This window comes from Toxotes jaculatrix, chromosome 21 (assembly GCF_017976425.1).
Source record: "Toxotes jaculatrix isolate fToxJac2 chromosome 21, fToxJac2.pri, whole genome shotgun sequence".
Lineage (NCBI taxonomy): Eukaryota > Metazoa > Chordata > Actinopteri > Toxotidae > Toxotes > Toxotes jaculatrix.
Genome location: NC_054414.1, coordinates 9025942 through 9049282, shown reverse-complemented (window position 1 = coordinate 9049282; position 23341 = coordinate 9025942). Strand labels below are relative to the sequence as shown.

Genomic DNA, 23341 nt, shown 5'->3' with positions numbered 1-23341 from the left:
TGTTTTTTAATGTATTGAAGAACTTTGAACTGCAGTGGTACATGGTTGATCTTCCTGAACTGTTTCTTTGAGTTGTCCTGCTGGTTTTTGGAAGTCCTGTAAAATCAGTGAAGCTGAAATTTAAACCCCAAAATTAAAAGAAGCCATCCTTTGCAGACTTGAGGATTGAATGTGTAAAACTAAATATGTTTCTATTATGTAAAGTACAATAGCCGGATTTGTCTAAGTTCTTTGGGTAGGCTATAGCATTAACAATGCCTGAGAGACATCAGCTAGTTTGGCACCCAGTCAGCACATGCAGGAGTGTTTGGATCACCTTGGGCAAGGTCCTCTGTGTGTGTTCATCTTGTTGCCATGGTTCCTATTGGAGCGTTTGACACAACATCTGCAGCTTATAGTGCCTCATTACTGATGAAATCACTCCAGTGGAAAGTCAGCTCATATGGGTGTCCTTAGTGGGCTGCGCCGCTCCAGGTCCTCTTAGACCGCTCTCCTAAAGGTTAGCCGTGACAGTCAAGTACAAAAACATCTGTTTAACAACATGCGTCTAACCTAATTGAGCCAATGAAACCCCTTTTCCTCTGTTCTGATGATGTGAACTATTTACTGGGAGATTGGTTAGCGTCTGTTTGACGTTAGCTCTTGTGGGAAAGGCAGTTCACACCATGGAGCACACATAAAAAGTTCCAGGCTGCTGAGAAAGAGAGTGAATATGTGAACAGAAAAAGAAAAGTTTATCAGGCATTTGGGAACAGTTAACTAAGAGTCCCTGCAGGAATTTGCTATAATGCTGGCAAAAATAAGTCTAATTTCTATTGTTGATACTACACGGGCAGTGGTCCTTCACTCACATGAATGTGCATAACCTGTCTTAAATAAATTAGTAGTTTGGGTTTTGTGCTAAGTGATCCTTTTGTATGCCACAGAGCACAGATGTTGTAGTAACCGATGGTCTTCATTAATACATGAGACAATGCTGTGACAGGGGCCAACCTGATAGCACTCCAGGCAGGCGTCCACTGGCTTTGTTATTGCATATTTGTGCTGCTGCAGCAGGCTACACCCAGGCCGAGACATTAACATCACCACTGTGTCCGGGACACTCGCTATTCAAATGTCAGTTTCCACAAGTGAGACCATCACAGCTCTTTTTTTGGTTTTGTGTTTTTGCATCTGCAGAGGGTTTTCTTGTAGACAAAAGATAAAGCTTATGTAACTTAACTTTTGAGCAGACTTTCCCAAAGGCTTTTAAAAGGCAGATAGTTTTTCCTAGTGAGAGTGTCATCTGTTTTTGCCTCAGTTGCTGTTCCTCTTTTTTTTTCTTCTTCCCTGTGTATAGGACCCAGACTCCTGCCAGAGAGCTGTGTTTTTTGGCAGAGAGGAGGGAATGACGTCGACAGGCGTGGTAATAACAATGAGAACACTATTAAGTCCAGACTACACAGACTCTCTGGTAGAAATGTGGAGAAGAAGAAAGAAAACATCTGAAGGGTGTGGCCATGAAATGCGAAATATATGTATTTAAAAACTCTCGTACCTGAGGTGCTTTATTCAAAGCTTTCACTAGAACTGAATCAAATCAAACCACATACTATGGTAGTGGAGTTTCCTCTGAGTCGAGGAGTGCGCACCGAGCAGTACAGTACATAGGAAATGACTCATAGGAGCTGAACTGTTAGCGTGGGTGTGTGCGCTATTAAAACAAGGCGCAGACTCCTCCGGGTGACTCACTCTGATGCTCGCTTTTCCATGCTGAAAACCAGCACGGATTGTTAATCAGATGAACTTTCGGGAATTGTGTAGCCGACAGCGAGCAGCTTTTCACCCGCAGACATCATGGCTTCAAACGCTCTCTGCGCGCTCTGCGGACTTATTATAGCGGCCGTGACTCATTTTCATGCTGTGAGCGCACAAAAAAGTAAGTAAAATGCATTTTTTTTCGCTCCCTAAACAAGAATTGAAATAGATTGTAAAATCATGATTTTCCGAAGCTTTTCCTGACTTTGATGCATTCGATCGCCTTTTCCTTCCTTTTCTAACTTTGTTTTGTAAGCCAATGCTGGTGTTCTTGTTTTCTGTGAACATGGATCAGAGGCTGGTGGTCTGGTCTCCCTATAATGGAGTCAAGATAGTGGGGCTGCTTACAGAGCCGCTTCCTTAAGCAGCTGCATTGCTCACCGGTTCCGCATTCCGATCGCCTTATTTCACCCCCATCCATCCGTGCCCCTGGGTGAGAAGGACAGGCCACATGGAAAGGGCGCACCGCCTGTGTCCATTTTGCGCAAAGATACTTTTTTAAATTATCTCTCAGAAAACCTAAAAAAAAAGAGTGAGAGTGAGCTTTTGACTTTGTTTCCACAGCCCACAGTTTCGGTGAAATCCCAGTGGAGACCAACAGACTCAGATTGCAGTGAGAACATAAAATCTTTAATAATTACACGGGTTAGGACCATTTCCTCAGACATTAAAGTTACCAAATGCATTTTGAGCGAAGTAAACTCAAAACATGTTTAATCTAGACTCTGCCCGTGTGAAACCATCTCTACATCTGGACATCAGCTGTTGGTCCACCGCCCCCCCCCCCCCCCCCCCCTTTTTTTTTTTTCCAAATTTATGACAAAATACAACACCCCCACACCCAAAAAACACCCTTTGTCAGGCTAGGTGCTGAGATTTGCCAAGGTCTTTGAGTCAGAAGCACACAAAAAATGGTCCCAGACATTTTCTTGTTTTCTAGATTTTACATGCTGAGCCACAAGAAACTTCTGTGGTAGTTTCATGACATGATCCCTGCAATTTATTATTTTTTTTTATGCAGTGCTGGCTAATGTATGTGTTGCCATTCATGAATGAATAAAAAAGTGTAGTAAAAAAAAAAAAAAAACATAAAGTTTAGCTCAGGCTCCACATGGCTGACTTATTCTTATCGGTTTAATCAGCAGTTTCAGGTTGTCTGACTTGAGCAACAAAATGCTCTGCTTCTCAGATGTGGTTTGGAAATGGGCCAACCAAGGAGTCAAGGTTCAGTTCCTTTCAGTGACTTTTTGAACTCTTGAGCATGAGTCCAGCGAGACTTGTTGGATGATGCAGGAGTGGAATCATCAGGTTTATAAGAACTGTGACACATTCTTACTGTGACCATGGCTATGAAATGAGTCAGTCCAGCTCTGCAGGCGGGTTGGCTGAGAGTCTCTGAGGGTCTGAGCATGTGGCTGCATCATAACCAGAGAAGTTAGAGGTCAAAATGCCTCAAACATGACTTGTGGAGCAGGTGCCTCTTGGCTGCAGCTGGTTAATAATGACCTGCACTGACTGTCAAGTGCAATTTGTCCTGTGTAATGTGACCAGTCTTACTGCACAGTCTCAGGCTGCATTTGTGATGTAGGCTCTGGATCTCATGCTCATGGGAAACTTAAATATTATTCTTATTTGAGGCTTAAAATTTCTTTTGGATTTATTTTGATTATGAGTGATGAGACAAATTGTGTGAATCTAAAAAAAAAAAAACTTAAACAATGGTGTATTTGGCCCTCTATCTCCCACAGAAAGAATGAGCTTTTTGCGCATCTTCAACTGAGCAGTAATTTAGTATTGCACTTCCATAAAGTTGGCAAATGCACAAAAGACTGATCAAATAAAGAACAGTCAAAATCAGAATAGCAGAGGCTGAGATATTCTGACTTTAAGTCGCTGCACGCATCCAGCTCCAGAATCCTATACTTCCCATAATGCATCTTTCATTTTACCCTCTGTGCCTCCTAAATGCCCACATCTTCCCTCGCACTCCAGGCTTCTTGTTTGTAACGCTGGCTTTCTGTTAAATGTTTGTTAAAAGGAAAAAGTCTCGAGCCCGAGCCGATATTGACCCTGATGAAGTCATAGTGATGTCATCAGGGTTATAATAGCTCCCTCCAGAGCCACGGGCATTGTTCTTCTGTTTCCACAGGTGGAGAATTACTTTTGTGACAAGTAAACTGAGCTTCAGGTGTAAAATCAGTCAAGCGCCCTTTAATCTGTTAGTTGATCTATTAAAAAAAATCAATCAGCAACTATTTCAATTATCATTCTTCTGAGTAAAAATCCCAAACATTGCCACGTTTCAGCGTCTCGTTTTTGAGGACTCTCTGCTCTTTTTTTGTTGTAAGTGTTAGTGAACTGAAATTCTTTAGAGTCTTGGACTTTTGGTTGAACAAAACAAGCACTATAATTTATATTTTATAGATCAAATGATTGATTGAGGAAACAATGTAATGTCATTGGTGGTGGAGAGTGATTTACACTAATTTACATTTACTTTACAGGTCCTGTACTTCAGTCCAATTTTTGAGCCACTACATTGATCTGCTATAGTTACTATTTACTTTTCTATTTTAGCTTTAAAAAAATCTTTATATATTTATTTTCATTTATCTCATTTAAACCTGCGGTTCTCCATCTTTTTGGGCTCATGACCCCTTATAAAAAAAGCAGTGTGTAGTTGGGGTCCCTTGTCACGGTTCAGATGTCTATGAGTTGTTAGCGGAGATGTTGGTCCTGTAAAATTCTCACATGGTTTCATCTGACTAATGGGTTGATCGATTTAAGAGGCAAATCATCCAAAAATGAACACAAATTTGTGTAGCAGAATTTCCTTTTTTTTTTCTCCTTTCCCACAGCATTAATCATCTCAGGACTCCCACCCCCTCACTCCCCTACCCCTATGAGATTCATTCAGATTCAGATTCAGCTGCACATCTACAACAGTAAAATGCAGCTTACAATGTGTGTTTTGGCTGACAACACTTATGTACTACTACTTAAGCAAGGTTTTAAATGCAGGACTTTTGCTTATAATAGAGTTTTTTGTTTGTTTGTTTTTTTTTTTACTGAAAAATGTCTCTGGCATTTAGATAACTTGTGTATAATTTTTGATAAATGACCTGCACAAACCTGTTTTGAATATATACACTGAACAAGGAATGACGATCACCGTTTTATCAAGTAGATTATATTTCCTAGTTCCAGATTATTTCCCTGTTTCATTTTTCTGTAAACCTGTTGTGTCTGGTATTGTTTCACTAATCTTATTAACCTGACTTGGGAACAGTTGGTTCGTCAGCTCCCGAGTTTGATGTCACAATATTCTTTAACTGCAATTGTTATTGTCGCTGAAGCGGCTGCGGTGGCTCGCACATTCATTTATCTACCTCTGGTTTACGTCAAACTCGCTTCTGATAGTTTTGGTATTGCTTTCTGTGATGATTAAAGTAACAGTTTGAACATTAACTTACCACAAATGATGACTCAGTTTGGGTTTCAGCGTGGTTATTATTAACAATGGTGGACACAAAAGACGTTGCTTATGCAAATACATGTGTGACACAGAGAAGGAAGAAAGACTGTTATCATCTTATCTATGAAATTTCTGTGGACTGTTTCCGTGTTGCATTATCTGTAATGCAGTCATATTGTGTCAGGTTGACTTTGTGTTGCAATATTGTTGTGTAGAGGTTGTTTATCAGCTTTATGTCAGATGTCCATCCATGACCTTGTGCATTCCCATGTCTTAACCAACACACTATGAAAGCACCAAGCCAGTCTCCACCGTTGGTGTTCACTGTGTCACTTCATCATGTGGGAAATGCACAGCTTTAACTGTTCAGCTGTCTGGCTGACATAAAAAGAAAAGAAGCTTTCCACTGTGACCACTGTGTAGATTTTTTTCTGTAACCACCGTCCACCGAACTCTTTCTCACACGTTCGTTTATTCTCTGGAAGTCGCACACGTACACAGAAGCAAAACAATTCAGCGGAAGCACTCTGTGGAAACACTTCCTGCTCTTCACACACAGCGTGCCTGCTCATGTACCCGATGTTACAGAGTAATTCTCTCTCGTACAGTTAGGTTGCATCAGCAGTCTGGCCCAAAGGAATTTCCCAGTTTCATTTAACAAGAAGAAGAAAACCACAGAGTTTCTCATGTGTCCTGCTCAGGTCACACCTGCAGAAACTGAATACAACTGAATTTTTCCAGCAAGTCAACGGACTGTGGTTTATTTATTTTTTTGGTTTATTTCATTTTATAGCAGCGTGTTAGGAACTCGTGGTTGCTTTCCAAAACGTTTGCATCAGTCTCAAGCAGGAATGCACCAATACCGATACCCTGTTCCTGTACTCGTCCCTAAAAGTTTTGTTCATGCTGTGCTACGAGATAACGTGAAAAACATGATCAAAGCCATGAGTGATGCCGGACTCCCGAGCCTGCCGTGTGTCCCACACACCCTCCAGCTGGCTGATGAGGGATGATGATGATGAGGGACTTCTAGCATAGAGGAGCGTGGCTGATGCCGTGGCAGTCGGACAGAGAATAGCTGGACATTTTAAACATTCCGCCTTAGCCTACACAGGCTTGAAGATATTCAGATGCAGCTCAACCAGCCATTAAAAGGAGTCCAACAGCACGGACTACATCCTGCAGTCTCTGGTTGAGCAGAAGAGGGCTCTGGGAATATACGGGTCTGGCATTAATAAGTACTCGCATTGGTACTTGGTATCGGCAAGTACTCAAATGTAAGTACTTGTAATTGGATTGAAAAAAATGTGGCATCGGTGCATCCCTAGTCTCAAGTGACATCTCCAAATGTTACCTCCAGATCTCGAGGTTTCATTGGCTTAAAACAGTGTTGAATATTTCATAAATCATGACAAATGTTTCGCCCTGGATGTTCTCATAAACCCTCCACGGCCCAGCTTTGACAAAATGTTTCTCTGTGAATGACTTGTAAATTATGAGGTTTCGTAATAACTAAGAGTCGATCTCTGATGTTTGTTTTGTCTGTGTGCAGGTCAGTGTAGCAGTTCAGAGTTTTGGAACCCAGATTTGGATGTTTGTGTCCCGTGTGCATCGTGCAAGCAGTACCCAAAGACCCCGTCATGCAACACATGTAAGACACTGGCTCAGATACTTTAAATGTAAATTACTCTGCCATGATTTATGCCTACATTAGTAACTTTTTTCAGTGTTGCAGTGTAAGGTTTTTGTTTTTTTTAATCACTAGGTAAACCTGTGGAGGACACACCTGATGTGTGGAAGCTGGCAGCCATCACCAGTTTCTCGGTGCTGGCTGTCGTGCTGGTTGGTGCCGCATTGATCATCGGGGTCATGGTGCATCGACGCAAGTCACACAAACGGCCTCTACGTGGTGAGAGTCTCCTAAACTTGTGAATGTGAAATTTAGCTTTTGCAACTTTTAAAATAACTGCAAAAGCTTGTTCCACGTTCCCAAGCTGAGACGCTGAAATTCACACACCTGTTCAACAAAATAACCGTAGTGTCAAGTGTAGTCTCTTTTGCAGCAACAGGAAGTAACAAATTAGTATTTAAATGATCATTTTTGTGTTAGTTTCTTGCACTTCATACCCTGGAATCCCAGAAATGACTTTATGATTTTACAGGTGTTTGCTTCTGCTTCTGTTAAAAAGACTTTCTTTGACCATTTTATCAGAAGTGTCGACAACATTTGGAAATGTACATATGCTCTCTGTGGAAACACTGAGTTAAAACCTGAAATGTGTGACAGTAAACTTTAACAAGGATGAGTTGTTGATGACAAAGATTACTTTGGAGTTAAGTAATCGTCTAAAAATCATTTGTTGTCCCTGGTGCAAAGCAAACACGAGCATGCTGTGTGCAGTTCCCTTTTTTGGTATGAAGCCTTTGCAGCTGTGGCACAAACCGTCAGAAATTGCACAGATAAAAACTGTAATTGTGTGTTCACTTATGCTCAAAGACAAGTTCTACATTTAAGTATACAATAACCGCTGGGTAAATGGTCATGTTTGTCTTTTTTATTTTGTCTTACAGAACCCATCGAAGAAACTGCAGGGCCACTTTATCAAGCTTAAACATTTCAGTAGGTATAATCCTCATTTAGTTCAATATGTGAATTTGAATGAAAATCTCAGGTAATTATTGTGTTTGTAAAGTTTGCAAAGCTTTAAAAGTTTACAAAATTTTGAATTAATTTTAATGTAAAATGGTGAACTTTTAATGGTCTACAATAGGGGTGGTGGAAAAAAATCGATTATTGATTAATTGCGATTATATTATGGACGATTATGAGTCGATTATTGAATTTCCAAAGATCTATTTTTTTTTTCTTTGTAATACGCAGCAGGACTCCTCCAGTTACTGGCTGTCATACAAGATTTAAACAAAAAACAAAACAAAACACGGCACCCTGAAAAAAGCGCTACCTTTTCTCGGCCTACGTTTAGACAGCTGTCAAGTTAGGAGTAGTATGAGATTGTCAGAGGCGGAGCAACCGAATAGTTGTTTGAGTGTTTCTTTTGGTTTGTGTTGTAATGTATTGGTTCAGAAAACAAGACAAGTAGTGCAACCGCTCACCAATGGCCGTGATGAAGATTATTTACCACCCTTGTCCGTGCATCAGGTGTTTGATCTCTTGCGTTTTCATTTCAAGTCAGTAAAAACCCAAAGCTAATGTAATGATGACAATGATACAGAGAGAGATAGAGATAGATCTTTAATTCATTGCTGAGTTGACAACAAAATTATCCCCGGTGAAAGACATCTAAAACGAGTTAAAAACTAATTTGGAAGTTACAGCTATACTACACAATACTGAAGGTGCTTTGAGATGTTTCTCAATAAAAGAGAAGTTGAGTAATTCAGCAGCTGACTGTTTTATGGTGTATTTTGGGTTACTGTTGTCAAGTGGAAACTCAATAATCAATTGTTGATTGAATAGAGACCTCAGTAATCGTAATCGAATCGAATCAGGAAATTGGACCGAATAACCACCCCTAGTCTACAACAGTTTTATATACTGCACATTGTGGCTGTGAAAAAAAAACCTGAATCCATACAGTTGTAAATAGATGTAAAGAGAACTGAATCGTTGTCATGCTCTCCACAGCCTCATCTTCCTCTGGAAACAGATGTGACAGAACCAAGCAGCGACTGGCTCAGAGCCGGGCGCAGGAACCTCTGGACCATGAAGTGTATACTCTGACTGCAGGGTATCTCTTTACCAGAATCGGACCATTTTAATTTATTAGACTGTTCAGTGACGAGATGTTCTCAGTTCTCACGCTCAGTGTAGGTCCCACAGTGACCACAGGAGTTACAACGAGCAACTCTCCCACCTCTGTAGGAATAGTAACAACATTATACTAGAGTGGTATCATTTTCAGATATTGTGTGCCTTTATATTCCATGTAAATTAGATTTTGACCTGGAGAACCTTTGTGGGTTTATGGATGTTTGATTCAGAAATAAGATAAGAAACTACAATCCATGCTTCTGTTTTGTATTGTGCTGTTTTTTTTTCTCTTTTTTTTTTTTTTTTGTCCAGCAGGGACTCCAATGAATGTAACACAGCTACTGCTGCCTGCAAGGCTGCAGTTTGATCCCCTGCTATGCTGCAGGGTTAGACGGGGTCTCTCTGCTGGTTATTTACCACAACAGCCTCTTACAGACAAACGACATGTGAGTAAGACATACTGTTAGGCACATTAAGGCCATTTGAATGTAGCTACTTTTAGGTGAAACGTATTCTTGCCTTTGTCCCTGTCAGTACCTCCATGTACCTGTTCTTTTAGTAGCCTGCTACAGTGATAAAGCTGTTGATTGAGGGAGCAAACTGTACTCATGCACTGTTACCAGGTCTCCTGAGACCAACACAGACCCTTTATTGCAGGTCATGACAATATTGTCTTGTCTGTTTTTAATGTTGTTGTTTTTTAGCTGAATTTTTCACTATTGCAGCCCCAGAATGCACACGTTACCGTCCCAGCGTTCGTAGAACAGGATGTTTGAAACACTAGAAACACATTTTCAAACTGCTAACACGTGGGAATGTTGCAAGGAATGTACTGTAGAGAGGAAAATTACACCTACAGTGTTTTAGGTGGAGCTAAACAATCACAATGCGTGCTAACTCTGACCTGTTGAACGACTTCAGATCTGCAAGGAGGCAAAAACAAAGTATGCGTCATTTCTAGATGTCTGTTTGTAATTTTGTGGCCATTGAAACCAGTGAGAAACTTGGTGGGCATGGTTGTTTTTTCCACTTTTTTAGTACAATTTCCTTTTTCTTTTTTTTTTTTAATCTTCAAACCATCAAGCAGTATGTGGTTATTGGGAATCCTTGTGATATTTTTTTTTTTTTCACTGACAATGTTTCAGGTCTTATTTTTGGATCTGTCTGCTTGTGGGTAAACTGCTTGCCCTCTGGCAGCAAAAAGAAAATTAGAGAATCACTTAAAATACAGATAGCTTCCTCATTCCTTTTCTTTTTGAGATGTTTATATTATTTATTTTTAAGTATCTCGCTGTGTTGTATTACATCAACTGCGAGGGACAAGCACATTTTTAAAGGGACTCCAGTGAAGATTTTTGTTAAAACTTCCACTTGGCCAGCCAACGATGTTACTGAGCAATAACTAACACTTTCTGCTTATTTCTCATGCTTTTAGTTTCTAACTGTATATACTGTAAATGCACTGGCTTCTTTTAGTTAATGCAATTTTATAAACGGCTTTGTGTACCAAAAGTATTTTCACAATAAAACTGACAACTTTCATTAATAATCCAAGTTGTTGATGACCATCAGTTGGAAGAATATGGACAAGAGACAAACACGTATTTTCCAAGTCTTTTAATTAATTTCAACTAGTTTTATCAATAATTTGCTTATATTCTAAACTAAGTTCTAACAAAGAAGTAAAAATCTACGCTTCAGAGTGACAAAATAGTTATATAAATATGCATTAAATACTGAGCAGACATTTTTGAGCACTGAAAATCCAATAAATCAGAACGTGTGGTATATGCTTTTTATTACACAATAGCTAATCTAGCAGTTTTCTCTTGCCAAACAAAATCTTGCCGTAAATGTACAGAGATCCAACCGTTATATTTTCGTTCGAGTATTTACAGAGAGAGCTCTGAGATTAACGCACACCACAAATACCAGGCTGTGACTGTGATCAATGACAGAGGAGTGAACGTGTTAAGTGCCACAAGGAATAAGAGCGTGAACATTATACAAAAATAAACTCAGTTTAAGGTTTTAACTCAAATGTGCGTGTCATTTACACATAGGTTACCATGGTGTACGAAAATATGTTACAGTAATCATCTAAATCCTTACAATTAATACACTTAAGCTTTTAAATAATGCAACAAAATGGCAGATGGCAAGTTGTCATGGTTTTTCAAGGCTAGTGTCAGTGTCCTGAACCTGATGAAGACAAATGAGATGTACTCAGTTCGTGCACTGAAACAATACTTTCAGCATATTGCTTTAATATTACGACCCGCAAAAAAAATGAGCTGAGGTGAACTATCGAGCAGCCGACGGGCTGCCCGTCGACAGCCCAACGAAACGACAGCGTCTTGGCTGCATTATCATAGACCTCCTGTCCCCCTTAGGCTACGAGTGTTTCAACTACACGTGTGCAAATAGAACTCTGAAAACAACAAACTGCAGAGAAAAAACCATGTTATGGTGAAAATAGATTCTGCAAACTACAAAGCAAAACCTTAAAATCAATGCTTCATCCATTCCTGTCATGTCTTACAACTGATAACTATCTGAGTTTGTATGATTACAGTGTATTCCCTACAATTAAGCTGCATGAGGCATTAAGTAGCAGTTGCTAGGTAGGCAGGGCTTTCCATGAGGTATTTCATACTTCTGACTGGTGCCAAACATACTCATACATGAAATGTATATGGCATAAAGAAAATCTAATTTTAGATCATTAGAAAAAAAAACAAAGGCCATGTGTTCACTTAGATTTGTGTTAAAAAAAAAATCACTTAAGGAACAACATTCACGTTAGACAAAGAAAAAAGGAAAAAAAATCTACAACTGCGCATTTTTCACAGAACGTAAGTGGTTCATCAGCTTGGACAGTGAAGATGAGACTGGTTTGTTGTTCTAAATCCATACAGCTCTGGTATGTTTGCAGTAATACTTGTGCTTAGGAGAAATGAGGCATTTTGGCCACGTATTTGTTTGTTTGAAAGTACATATGTAAAGTCATTGTGTTTGATTAATATACAGCATTTGTGTGGGGAGAAAAAAATCATTAGAGGCAAAAAGGAACCTCTTCCACCTCACTGTTGCAACACTTTTATCATTTACTGCTTTAAGACATTTGAAATCTTTGTGCCTGAAAAGATTTATAAATTATCAGAGAAAAAATTAAAAAAAATCAAATGTAGTGGACTAAAAAAAAAAAAAAAAAAAAATCAACATTGTGTTTTACAGTATAACAAGTACAGTGAAAGGAGGTTTGTTTACATGAAACTGCTACAATCGGTTTACATTTTAGGCACTGGCACTTCAACATAACTGATGCTTCTTGAAATGTTCAAGGTGGATTACAGCCTGCACTGAGCGTGCAGCTGCAGCTAAATGCTAAGTGACTTTGACAACTGTTACATGAGCTAAAATATAAACATCTTGAAATGGCACAAGTGAAAAAACCCCCCCCCCACAAATGCTATGTTCGGTTCAGAGACTGTACAATGTTTTACACATCAGGTATGTTCCTTTTGAAGGTTTACCCTGAGTGCAGCCGATAACACACCATCCTTGGCTCAGTCGTTCCTGCCTGATGAGTTACAAACTGACTGATGAAGTTCCTTAAAGGCTACATGAGTTTTAGAAGACAGTTTTTGTTTTTTTACAACATTCATAAAAAGTTTTTTTTTTCTAATAAAATATGGACATAAAATAACAGGAATAAATTAATAAATACAACCATTTTAGCATACAATGTCACTCAACGCGAATATTATTAGCAGTACAACTATTTACTTGATAATATGATTTCAGTAAATCACTTTGCCACTGACCTTTGGACACACCCAGAGGTATTTGACTTAATAATAACAGGCTTGCCCTATGTGAAGTCCCAAAGGAAAGTGAGCAGTCCTTCGAGATTGACGGCAAAGCTAACAAAAGGATTCAAAGATAAATATAGTTTGTTTCCTAAGGAACTTACAGAGGCACTGAACACAATTATACATAGCAAGAGAGGAGAGATCACCGTTAGAACAGTAGTCTTACAAAAACATGTTGTCAGTGTTAATGTTCTTACAAGGATGTGGGCTGCACTTTTCTGTTCACTTTGGTTGGTTGGTTGGTCATTGAGGAATGAGCGGCGGCTAATGTTTTCATCACCCGCCCTGTATTCTGGGATACTGTGTATTCATGGAAAACATTCAGGCCTTATTAAAAGCTGACCGATAAACTCTCCGGAGACTTTTCAGTGACGCTGCTATCTGTTGTTGTGGAGGTAAGACTGGAAGTCAGTGATGAAATATGCATCTTCAAAAGGAGCTTCTGTCAGGACCAAGGAGCACTTTCTGAAAAAAATACTGTTTTACAATTACTGATAGAGAGATAAATAACAGATAAATAAGAGGATCACATGTCCTCTTCTCTTGTATGCTCTGGAGTACTACTTCAAAGGAAAGACCCCATGTCCAGGTCCATGAACGTGTCAGCATCCATGCTAAAAGAGGAGTCGTAGGTCTGTGCGTTCTGGTGCATCTTCTGATGGTGCCGCAGGTTGGACTTGCTGGAAAAGCTCTTGTCGCACAGCAGGCAGGCGAAGGGCTTCTCTTTGGTGTGGATCCTTCGGTGACATATGAGCTGAGTGGACACGCGGAACGCCTTTCCACACTCCAGGCACTGGTAGCGCTTGGGCTCTGTGTGAATGCGCCGGTGGTTCTTGAGAGCCATCAGGTTGGTGAACTCTTTCTGGCAAATGGAGCAGAAGAAGGAGCCTGTCTTGTGGCTGTTCTTGTGGTTGAGGAGGGAGCCGGCGTGGCGGTAAGTGCGGCCACAGTGCTCGCAGACATGGCTTTTCTCCTCCATACCAGCAGTGTCGTTGCCCTTCTGCGTATCAGTGATACTTCCTGGAATATGGGACAGAGGTGGTGGAACCTGCTTGTTCATCTCGTCCATGGTCTGATTTATTCCTGAGTCCCAGCAGATGTTGTTATCTACGGGTTCATCCACAGCTTGTTGATAGGGGCCCTGACCCCTATGGTGCATGTCGTGGTGCTGCTGGTAACTGTCTGTGGTGGGAAAGCTCTGCTGGCAGAGGCTGCAGACCACAGCCCGTTCCTTCGAGTGCACCTCCATGTGGCTCTGTAGGTGCGTGACCAGGCAGAAGGTCTTGCCGCACTCGGGGCAGCAGTGACGCCTCATCTGGGAGTGTATCTGCAGAGTGACAGGATCGGGAAAGGTCTGGAGACACAAGGTACAATGGTGGAGGTTTTCGGAATGTGTCTTTTTGTGGTTGAGGAGGGAGCCGGCGTGGCGGTAGGAGCGTCCACACAGGTCACACCTGCAGCAGGGATATGTTCATGTTCAGTCTCTATTAAGACACTACAACCCAGATCATTTAAACTAACAGTAAATGATTAATAAAACTGAAAACTACTGATAATATTCCTTTACTATTACGATCATTAAACATTGCTACTGTCAAAATACTAGCATGACCAGTACTGGATTTTTGAGGCCAACATTGACACTTAAAAATACAAATAAAGATTTGTTTAAAAGTAATACACGACATAAACATTATTGATTAGGATAAGACAGTAACTCACATGAAGCACTTGTCTCCCTTCTCTGACTGCTGGACTCCAGCTCTCACTGAGCTCTCCTGACCTCTGCGGCAGCGGTGCCTCTTCAGACCAGACCTGCCCTGGAAGTTCTTTCCACACGCAGGACAGCTGAAGTGACTCGCCATCCGGCTGTGGACCCTCTGGTGGTTGTGCAGGATACTGGCAAGGCGGAAGGCCTTCCCACATGTGAGACACACATACTTTTTCTTCTGCGTATGGATGCGCGTATGGTTGCGTAGAGCCATGGGGTTAGTGAAGGGCTTAGAGCAGAAGGTGCAACTGAAGTGTCCTGTTTTGTGGGTATTTTTGTGGTTCAAGAGCGAGCCTGCGTGGCGGTAGCTGCGATTACATATGTTGCACGTGAAAGGGCGCTCCTCTTTGTTCTGAGTATCTGTTTGTGCATCAGTGCTGCCTGAAGGTCTATCACAGGTGTGGGCTGCCAGTTGGTCAACAGAGAGAAAGACCTGTTTACATTCCTTACACTTAAGGGATCTAGATTTTAGGCCCCTCCTGCCTCCGGCCCCATCCTTTCTGAGGTCTGCACAGACGTGAGCTAATAGCTGCTTCTTTCCTCTAAAGCCTTTACCACAGTTTTGGCAAGAATGCTTTTTATATGCAAAGTGGGTGCGCAAGTGGTTTTTCATTGCAAGCTGATTGGAGTAAGTGTTGTTGCAAACGGAACAGTAATATTCACCTGTTTTATGGGAGTTTCTGTGGTTGACCAGACTTCCAGCATGGCGATACGTACGCCCGCACTGATCACAGGCGAAAGGCCGCTCATCGCCCGTGTCTTCTGATTTGATTGGAGTGTCACACTTCGTTTGAGCCTTTTTCCCATCAGCCAGTTGCTTGCTGCGTCGAGCAGAGGTAAAAGCCTGATTGGAATTTGAAGTCAAGGACTGCATTCCTCCACCGGACCTGGTCCCATTCATCTGCATGAGGGCCTGGATCTGGTTGTTGAGCTCCTGGATTTTGGCTTGGTTCTCTTTGTGCCTTCTCAGGTGGTTCAATAGCTGCTTCTGAATTTTGAAGGCTTTCCCACACTCATGGCAAGTATGCCTGGGGGAGGAGAGAAGGCATAATTAGTTAATTCTGTGTTAGCAGAACGGTAAACAGTCTGCACAAGGAACAGAGCCATGATGACAAAACCAACCTGAAACACAAAAACAGAGACTCTACAGGCAAATATTACCTTTTCTTCATCAGTTAAAACTTTTTTACAAGCGCTGATAATTTGCAATATGAGCGACAAATGCAATTACTGTACATGTATTAATGATTTGCATTCTTGTTGAAACTAACCTCTTAATATCAAAGTGGGATCTTTGATGGTTTTTTAAGGCCAACAAGTTGTAGAAGCGTTTCTGGCAGACGAGACATCTGAACACACCTGTTTTGTGGGACTTTTTGTGGTTAAGGAGGGAACCAGCGTGTTTATATGAGCGCCCACACTGATCACATTTGTACTGACGAGCTTCAGTATCACCTGTTTCTTTAAAGTGACTTGTGTCTTCATGTTGGGCAACTTTGTTTACTTTCGTTTCCTCTTTAGCATGCGTTGACTCATCTTTCCTCTCAGCTGTGCAGCCATGGTTCTCAAGATGATGGTAGTTGGTGCAGAAAATGCCACAGCTGCCACAGATGATACTCTGTGCTTCCTCCTTGCATCCAGACACGTCGCTGTTGTCCATTTGTAAATGATTAACATTATCTACCTGGTCACTGTTGTGTAGAAGCTGGTGGGAAATCAAGTCCTGCCTATTGGCAAAACTTTCACCACATGTACTACAGATCATCATCTCTCCAAGCTCCTCGTCTTTCACTTCTTCGTGGGAGGACATGGATGAAGGCCCTGAGCTTGCAGGAGTACCGTGGGACTGTGTGTGCCCTCTGAGATGGCTCCTGAGAGCCCTCATGCTGGTGTAGCTGTTTCCACATATAGAGCACTGATAAAGATCTCCATCATCATCCTCCTCTTCAGCGTTATCACCTTCTCCGCCACCATTCAGCTGATGACTGCTCACGTTTTCATGAAAATTCTGTTCAAAGTAACTTTGGTCATGGCTACCATTCAGACCATGGAACTCTACATTACTCCCTGGATTTCCAATGGAATAGTGACCGTTACTGTCCTGGAAGTTTATATTACTCTCATAGTCACTGCTAGTAGTCTCGTGTTGCTGCTGTAGCAGTGGACAACTGTGAGACTTAATCCCTGCTATATCTGCAAATGTCTCACCACAGTCTGCACACATGTGCCTCTGCATCAGGTGTTCATTGTGAGGTAGATGCATTGCCATATCCTGGGAAAAGTCCTGATTAAACTGCTCATGGTACAATGCTCCGCTGCTGTGGTCAATTCCATTCTTATGATCGATACCGAGCACAGGCTGAGCGCCGTCGTCCTCCTCTTGTGAGGAGAAGCAGCCCTGCTGGTTATCCAGAGTCAGAGGCTCTGAGGAGAGCCAGTCTCCCTCAGCGTTGAGGCTAAAAGATGAAGACGGCTGAGCTTTGTGGAGACGAAGATGACTTTTGAGGGCGGCCAGGTGAGGATAATTCTTTCTGCATATGGAACACTGGTAAATCCCAACCTGATGTGACCTTTTGTGGTTGATGAGGCTCCCGGAGTGCCGGTAGCTTTTACCACAGACCTGACACTTGAAGGGACGCTCAACAGAATCTACAGTCGAAGTCTCTTCCAATTCAGTTGCATTGTCAGTGTTCTGTGTGTGTGTCAGGACAGGATCGAGAATGCTTGGGTCTAGGATTGGGGGTTCTCCCTGAGTGCTACTGGAAGATGGGGTTTGATTATTGGAGCAGTCTGAGTACACATGACCATTACTTCTAATCTGCTCCTGTGACTGATCAAAACCTCCGTGGTTATCTATTGATGATACTGAAGGAACATTATTTATGGGAGATGCATAAAAATTAGACTCAGGCGAAGCAATGCTGTTCTCATATGATATATTGTGGTTCTCTGACAAGGTATCTTGAAGCCCAAACGACACAGATGAAGAGTTATGTATTTGGATGTGTTCCTGGAACTCCTCATCACTGGTAAATAGTACCTGACACAAATGGCAGAAATTTACTGGAGCATCCTGGTTCTGAGGTGAAAACTGGCCCAGTGGTGTGCCTGTGTATGATCCACCCATTGAGCCGGGGTCTGTCCCGCTTCTGGCCTTGTGAGTTCTCTGGTGGCTGTAGAGAGCAGCCATGTTATTGAACAGTTTGAAACAGACCGTGCACTCAAACATTCCCACCTGATGAGTCTTTTTATGATTGGTCAGGCTTCGATGGTGTATGTATGATTTGTCACACAAATCACATCTGAAAGGTCGATTTGCTGCATCGTCAGAGGTCTCAGCTTGTGCATTATAAACAACCTCTGTCTTGTACTCAACAGGGCTGGTTTCTGTAGAAATCCCGACACTGGCTGACTCCTCACTGAGATGATGTGGGTGATTATTTTCAATTTCATGTCTATTTTCATTTGTGGAATATTCCATGTCTACCTTCCTGTATGACTGCTCCTTTGCTCGCCTAGCAAGATGAACCCTCTCATGTGTAGCCAGCTGTGATGCCAGACGAAAAGCTTTCCCACATTCTTCACAGGAGTACTTCTTCTGTGAAGTGTGGCACCGGAGATGACTCTTCAGGGCCAAAGCGTTGGAGTTTTCTTTACCACATATGTTACACTGAAAAGAACCCACTTCGTGAGTTTTTTTGTGGTTAGCTAGACTACCAGCATGCCTATAACCACGTCCACATTCGTCACACTTAAATTTGCGTTCCTCCTCTTGTTGAAGGTGAGCATCCATGTGCTCGAGTAGACTGGGCATACTGGGACATACCATCCCACACTGTTTGCAAGGAAAACCCGTTGTCCTGCCAGGGTCTGACACTGCCATTACAAGATAGCGACTGAATTAAGTCCACCAGACCCAGAGCGTATGAATATGCAGGGAAATGCATTAGATGCCTTTCTTGTCTATATAAAAAGAATATTTCTTTCTTTACAATAAGGTCCAAGGAGTATCCAGGGAGGTACCACAGCAGAGGACGTTGACAACCAGTTTCACACGGTTAGGAGAGTGACTTGAGTTTAGGAGAAGCAGGGAAATTGCGCTGTTGAGGAGAAAAGACATGCCAGTTAGAGCTGTGGTAAATACATTAACATTTATGCAGTGAGTCAGGCACCACAACACTACACACGTTTCCTAATCAAAGATTTTTTTTTTCCAAATAATCATTCTACAATACAAACTGACAACTTCTCTTGTACAATACACCTGTGTCAGTTCAGCAACAGCAGTAAGCATCTTATCATTTTCATTCTTCACAAGTGCTGATCTCCGATTTAAGCCTGTCAAGGTGAATGCACGAATAAACAGTTATGGTACGTTAGTTTAACCAGCGTCAAACCAGACTTATTAAACTGAACCCAGTTAGCTGTAAACTGTGCCGAGCCTGACATGTTTTGTTACATCTCTGTACCAGCAGGCTAACTGAACTAACGTTAGCTATGTCAATAAACCTAAAGACCAACGCCTCTCTCTAGAGATTTATTGCCACTGCAAATACCCACATTCTCTAGCATTATAAACAGAAACAAAACGAAATTTGTCCTCCTCACAAGGGTATTAGGAAGAGCGGACAAGTTAATTACGGCTAAATTTGTATCACAGAGCAGTGAGCTAACGTTAGCGCGCTACCAGCTAGCATCATCATGGCTAGCTAAACAAACATTGCACCAAAAAGCCATGAAGTCGTTTTAAATGCGGAATCGCAACATTAGCAAATGCGTCAAATTAAATACCTGCAGCAATACTGGTTCAATGCAAGCCTCCGAAGATATATTTTCATTCATTATTATAAAAAGGTTATTTTTATGTAAAGGGCACCCCCCTTTTTTCCACAATTGTCTTTTTTTTTTTTCTTCCATCCCCGTTTCCACATTGCTCTTGTTGCTAGGAAACAGGAAATGTGCAGCAGAGAAATACTTCCCCCTCAAAAGTAACTAAGTAGGTGGGCTAAAAGTCTAATCAAAACAAACGGTGGCGAGCTCAGCGTAAAAGCAACCACAAACCTAATACTAAATCCAAATAAAACCCAAGATGTCAGATGTTCATATCAATATTCTGCCTCTGGTTTTCGCGAAATGCTTAAACCACGTTAGCGGCTTCTGGTTAGCACTCGCAGCTAGTTCTGCCACTGACTTATGATCCTCGTAACGTATCTTCGCTTTCGCTTGGTATGTATGTTTCCATTATGACAAATAACGCACTAACTTTATTAAGACTGCCATGTTTTCCTCTGGGGGTTCTCATATGTATTATGGGTCTTGGTATTTTTACCATTAACGCATTAAAATGTTGCACACTTGGCTTGTCCGAGAGCTTTCGTCATCATGGTCCTAGAGCCGTCCCCCATCCTGCAGCCAGTCAACAGCAATCGCCGTGTCTCTCAGTAATTGCAGTCGTGTACTACACATTTTTCCAGACATTATCGACCAACAACTTTTAATGTCCTGATTCAGGTAAGAAAGTCTGCTGTTTCTTTAATGCGCATGCAACGCAAAGACGGCTAATGTTAGCGAAATCCACTCAGTGTAATGACGGTCATAATGATGATGACACTGTAGAGTGAATTGGTACAGCCGGTCCTAAAGCCAGCCATTTTGAGTTAGTAAAAATGTTTAGCAAGCAAGCTAGCAAAAAGAAATACGCACATATCGTGTCCGGTTGTCAACATCATCCCACTGACTTGTGATATCTGAACCTCGTCTCCGGTCGGCCACATGTCAGTCATTCATATACACTGGTCTCTGTCATTGCATCGCCAACTTCCTCTGGCATCAAAGCGGTTAGCTTATTGTCCCTGAGGTCCTAATGCCAGCCATTTTGTGACTGAACGCACACCCACATATTTCTGATATTATGTGGTTATACTGATTTTTTTCCTTATTCATTATCAGCCACTGTCACTGATGGTCCGTCCATATAATTCGTATCTGTCATAGGATTTTAACCTGTCTGTGGAACAGTCTTCCAGTCTCACATCCTTATGGTGCTAATTATGTTTGTTTACATAGTTGTTACAAAGCCTTTTTATATCATATCTTTGCAGATATAAAGATGACGTCTCCTCAGCCCGGTAGCCCACCTCTTGCAGAACAATACACCCCTCCTACACAGGATGAAGAGAACCAGCAAGAGGAAGAGATGTTGAGGGACCAGCCTGCAAAGAAACGTGGCAGAGGCAGGCCCCCGAAAGTCAAACCCTCCTTCAAGTGCTCTACATGCACAGAGGCTTTCAGGAGTCTGTCGGCTCTGCGGAGCCACAAGCTTTCAGCACATGTAAAGGACCGTCAGCAGCAACACTCGTGTTCTCAGTGTACCAAAACATTCTCAAGCAAGGCTCAGCTCTCAAAGCACGAGCGCACTCACTCAGCCCAGCGTCCCTTTCAGTGTCCAGACTGTCACAAGGCTTACAAGACACCTACAGAGCTACGCAACCATAGTCGCTCTCACACTGGGGAGAAACCTTTCATATGCACGGAGTGTGGGAAGGCCTTCATGCAGGCTATTTGCCTGAGGATCCATATGACACAGCACAGTGGAGAGCGCCCTTACTCTTGCCGTCAGTGCTCTAAGAGCTACCCCACCCTGTCTAAACTGAAGGTGCACATGCGCTCTCACACTGGAGAAAAGCCATACTTCTGTGCTGAGTGCGGTAAGAGTTTTGCTGATCCCTCTGTGTTCCGAAAACATAGAAGGAACCATCAGGGCCATCGGCCGTATGCCTGTGACGAGTGCGGGAAAACGTACACAGAGCTCAAGGACCTGAAAAACCACGAGCGCTCCCACACTGGGGAAAAACCGTACCTGTGCTCAGACTGTGGCAAAGCCTTCTCTCGCTCCTCCTCTCTAGCCTGCCATCAGCGTATTCACTCCCAGAATAAACCCTATCAGTGTGAGCAGTGTGGCAAAGGCTTCACCCAGCTGTCCTCCTACCAGTCTCATCTCCGCACTCACTCTGGTGAGAAACCGTTTCTCTGTCCGCAGTGTGGCAAGATGTTTTCTGACCCGTCCAGTTTCCGTCGCCACCAGCGAGCCCACATGGGTTTCAAGCCCTATCCATGCGATAAGTGTTCCAAGAGGTTCAGGCAGCCAGCTGATCTGGCCGTGCATGAACGCGTTCACTCTGGAGAACGTCCTTACAAATGCCAAAGCTGTGACAAAGCCTTTGTAGCGTCCTGGGATCTGCGGCGCCACATGCTTGTCCACACAGGGCTCAGGCCCTTTTCTTGTACTGAGTGTGACAAGTCATTTGCTGAGCGCTCCAGCCTCAACAAGCACCGGCGTGTGCACTCTGGAGAGAGGCCTTTCAAATGTGAGGAGTGTCTGAAGTCATTTGTTGTTTCCTCAAGCCTGCGCAAACATGAGAGAACTCACCTGGCTGAGCAGTCTGAACAGCAGCAGCAACAACAACAACAACAACAACATCAACAGCAACAGCAACAGCAACAACAGGAGACAGAGGCAGGGTCAGCCTCAGGCTTCACTGCACACACAACTCTCCCTCAGTTCTCCTGTACGCACTGCGATGCTACATTTGGAACCTGGGATGAAGTTCAGGCCCATGAAAATCTTCACTCCATTGATTCCACCTCTCAGACTGTAACCAAAATTGTGCCACTTGGCTCACATGTCTGTGAAACCTGCCAGGCGGAGTTTGCACAGCTGGCAGACTTACAGGAGCACGAGAAGCAGCATCCCAAGCCGAGGCCTCATGTCTGCAACAGCTGTGGCAAAGGCTTCCTCAACAAATCTGGATTGCGTAAACACCAGAAGATCCACTCCACCAATAAACCTCACAGCTGCCCCCATTGTAGCAAAGCCTTTCTGTTTGCCGCCTATCTTCGCAAGCACTTACGGACTCATGCAGACACTGCCTCAGCCACCATGGCCACCCCGGCCACCCCAGCTGCCCCACAACTCAGTGACATTAACATTATTCACACAGACCCGCTCCCTTCTCCTCCACCCCCGAGTGAGGTTTCCCCCTCCACTGTTGAATCCAGTGCCATATCCCTGACTGTTCCAGTGACGGTACCTGTGACTTCTTTTCAGACTCTACCAGACTACCTTGTCAAAGAAGAGGGACTTTAATCTTTTTTTCTTTTTTTTTTTTTTTTTAAATCATTTTGGAACTTTGATTCCACAAATATTTAGCCAGTGGCCTTAAATCTTATACGATGATGGGTCTTATTTTGGAAAAAAAAAAAAGTGTTATTTTTCATAATAACTTCCTTCAAAAACTTCAAAATAGAGTCTCCTACATGCTTTGTCACATGCTTTGTTTTTGTATTGATATTTGTAAGATGTTATGTATGATCTTCATGTTTTAAAATATATACTATACTATAAGTAGCGTATTAAGGAATTGTCCTATCTGTTGTAATCTCATAAAAAGTGGTGTTGAAACATATTCTAATTACAGTTAAATTTCACATAAATAATGTGCATTTTTAATTATAGCTTGTCTCATGTTCTTTACATTGTGTGAATTTACATTTTGTTAACAAATTGTAACTGTTTTATTGTGTAATTATTTGCAATTACTGTCATCCAATATTATAAAAATTGCTGAGTAGAAAAAATTTTATACCTATAA

The 23341-nt window shown here is 42.2% G+C and overlaps 3 protein-coding genes across 7 annotated transcripts; 2 read left to right on the top strand and 1 right to left on the bottom strand.

The window, feature by feature from the left end:
- Window positions 1–31: 31 nt before the first annotated feature.
- On the top strand, window positions 32–10573 carry LOC121201279 (tumor necrosis factor receptor superfamily member 12A). Of its 2 annotated transcripts, none has more exons than XM_041067042.1 (5): window positions 32–1918; window positions 6825–6923; window positions 7038–7181; window positions 7844–7892; window positions 8919–10573. In XM_041067042.1, the coding sequence occupies exons 1-4, from the start codon at window positions 1837–1839 to the stop codon at window positions 7882–7884; spliced, it is 366 nt and encodes a 121-aa protein (XP_040922976.1). In that variant the 5' UTR covers window positions 32–1836; the 3' UTR covers window positions 7885–7892; window positions 8919–10573. The 2 variants fall into 2 exon arrangements, with proteins under 2 accessions (XP_040922976.1, XP_040922977.1); XM_041067043.1 differs by having other exon boundaries at window positions 7844–7896.
- On the bottom strand, window positions 10573–20501 carry znf646 (zinc finger protein 646). 3 transcript variants are annotated; one of them, XM_041067031.1, is made up of 5 exons: window positions 19482–19612; window positions 15962–18790; window positions 15354–15718; window positions 14642–15095; window positions 10573–14373 (listed from the first exon to the last, which is right to left on the bottom strand). In XM_041067031.1, the coding sequence occupies exons 2-5, from the start codon at window positions 18571–18573 to the stop codon at window positions 13485–13487; spliced, it is 4320 nt and encodes a 1439-aa protein (XP_040922965.1). In that variant the 5' UTR covers window positions 18574–18790; window positions 19482–19612; the 3' UTR covers window positions 10573–13484. The 3 variants fall into 3 exon arrangements, with proteins under 3 accessions (XP_040922965.1, XP_040922964.1, XP_040922963.1); XM_041067030.1 differs by lacking the exon at window positions 19482–19612 and adding an exon at window positions 20394–20501 and having other exon boundaries at window positions 14642–15718; XM_041067029.1 differs by having other exon boundaries at window positions 14642–15718.
- znf668 (zinc finger protein 668) lies at window positions 19725–23325 on the top strand. Of its 2 annotated transcripts, none has more exons than XM_041067037.1 (2): window positions 19725–19916; window positions 20792–23325. In XM_041067037.1, exon 2 carries the CDS (start codon window positions 20800–20802, stop codon window positions 22834–22836), a length of 2037 nt encoding a protein of 678 aa, XP_040922971.1. In that variant the 5' UTR covers window positions 19725–19916; window positions 20792–20799; the 3' UTR covers window positions 22837–23325. The 2 variants fall into 2 exon arrangements, with proteins under 2 accessions (XP_040922971.1, XP_040922970.1); XM_041067036.1 differs by lacking the exon at window positions 19725–19916 and adding an exon at window positions 20030–20201.
- Window positions 23326–23341: the final 16 nt, after the last annotated feature.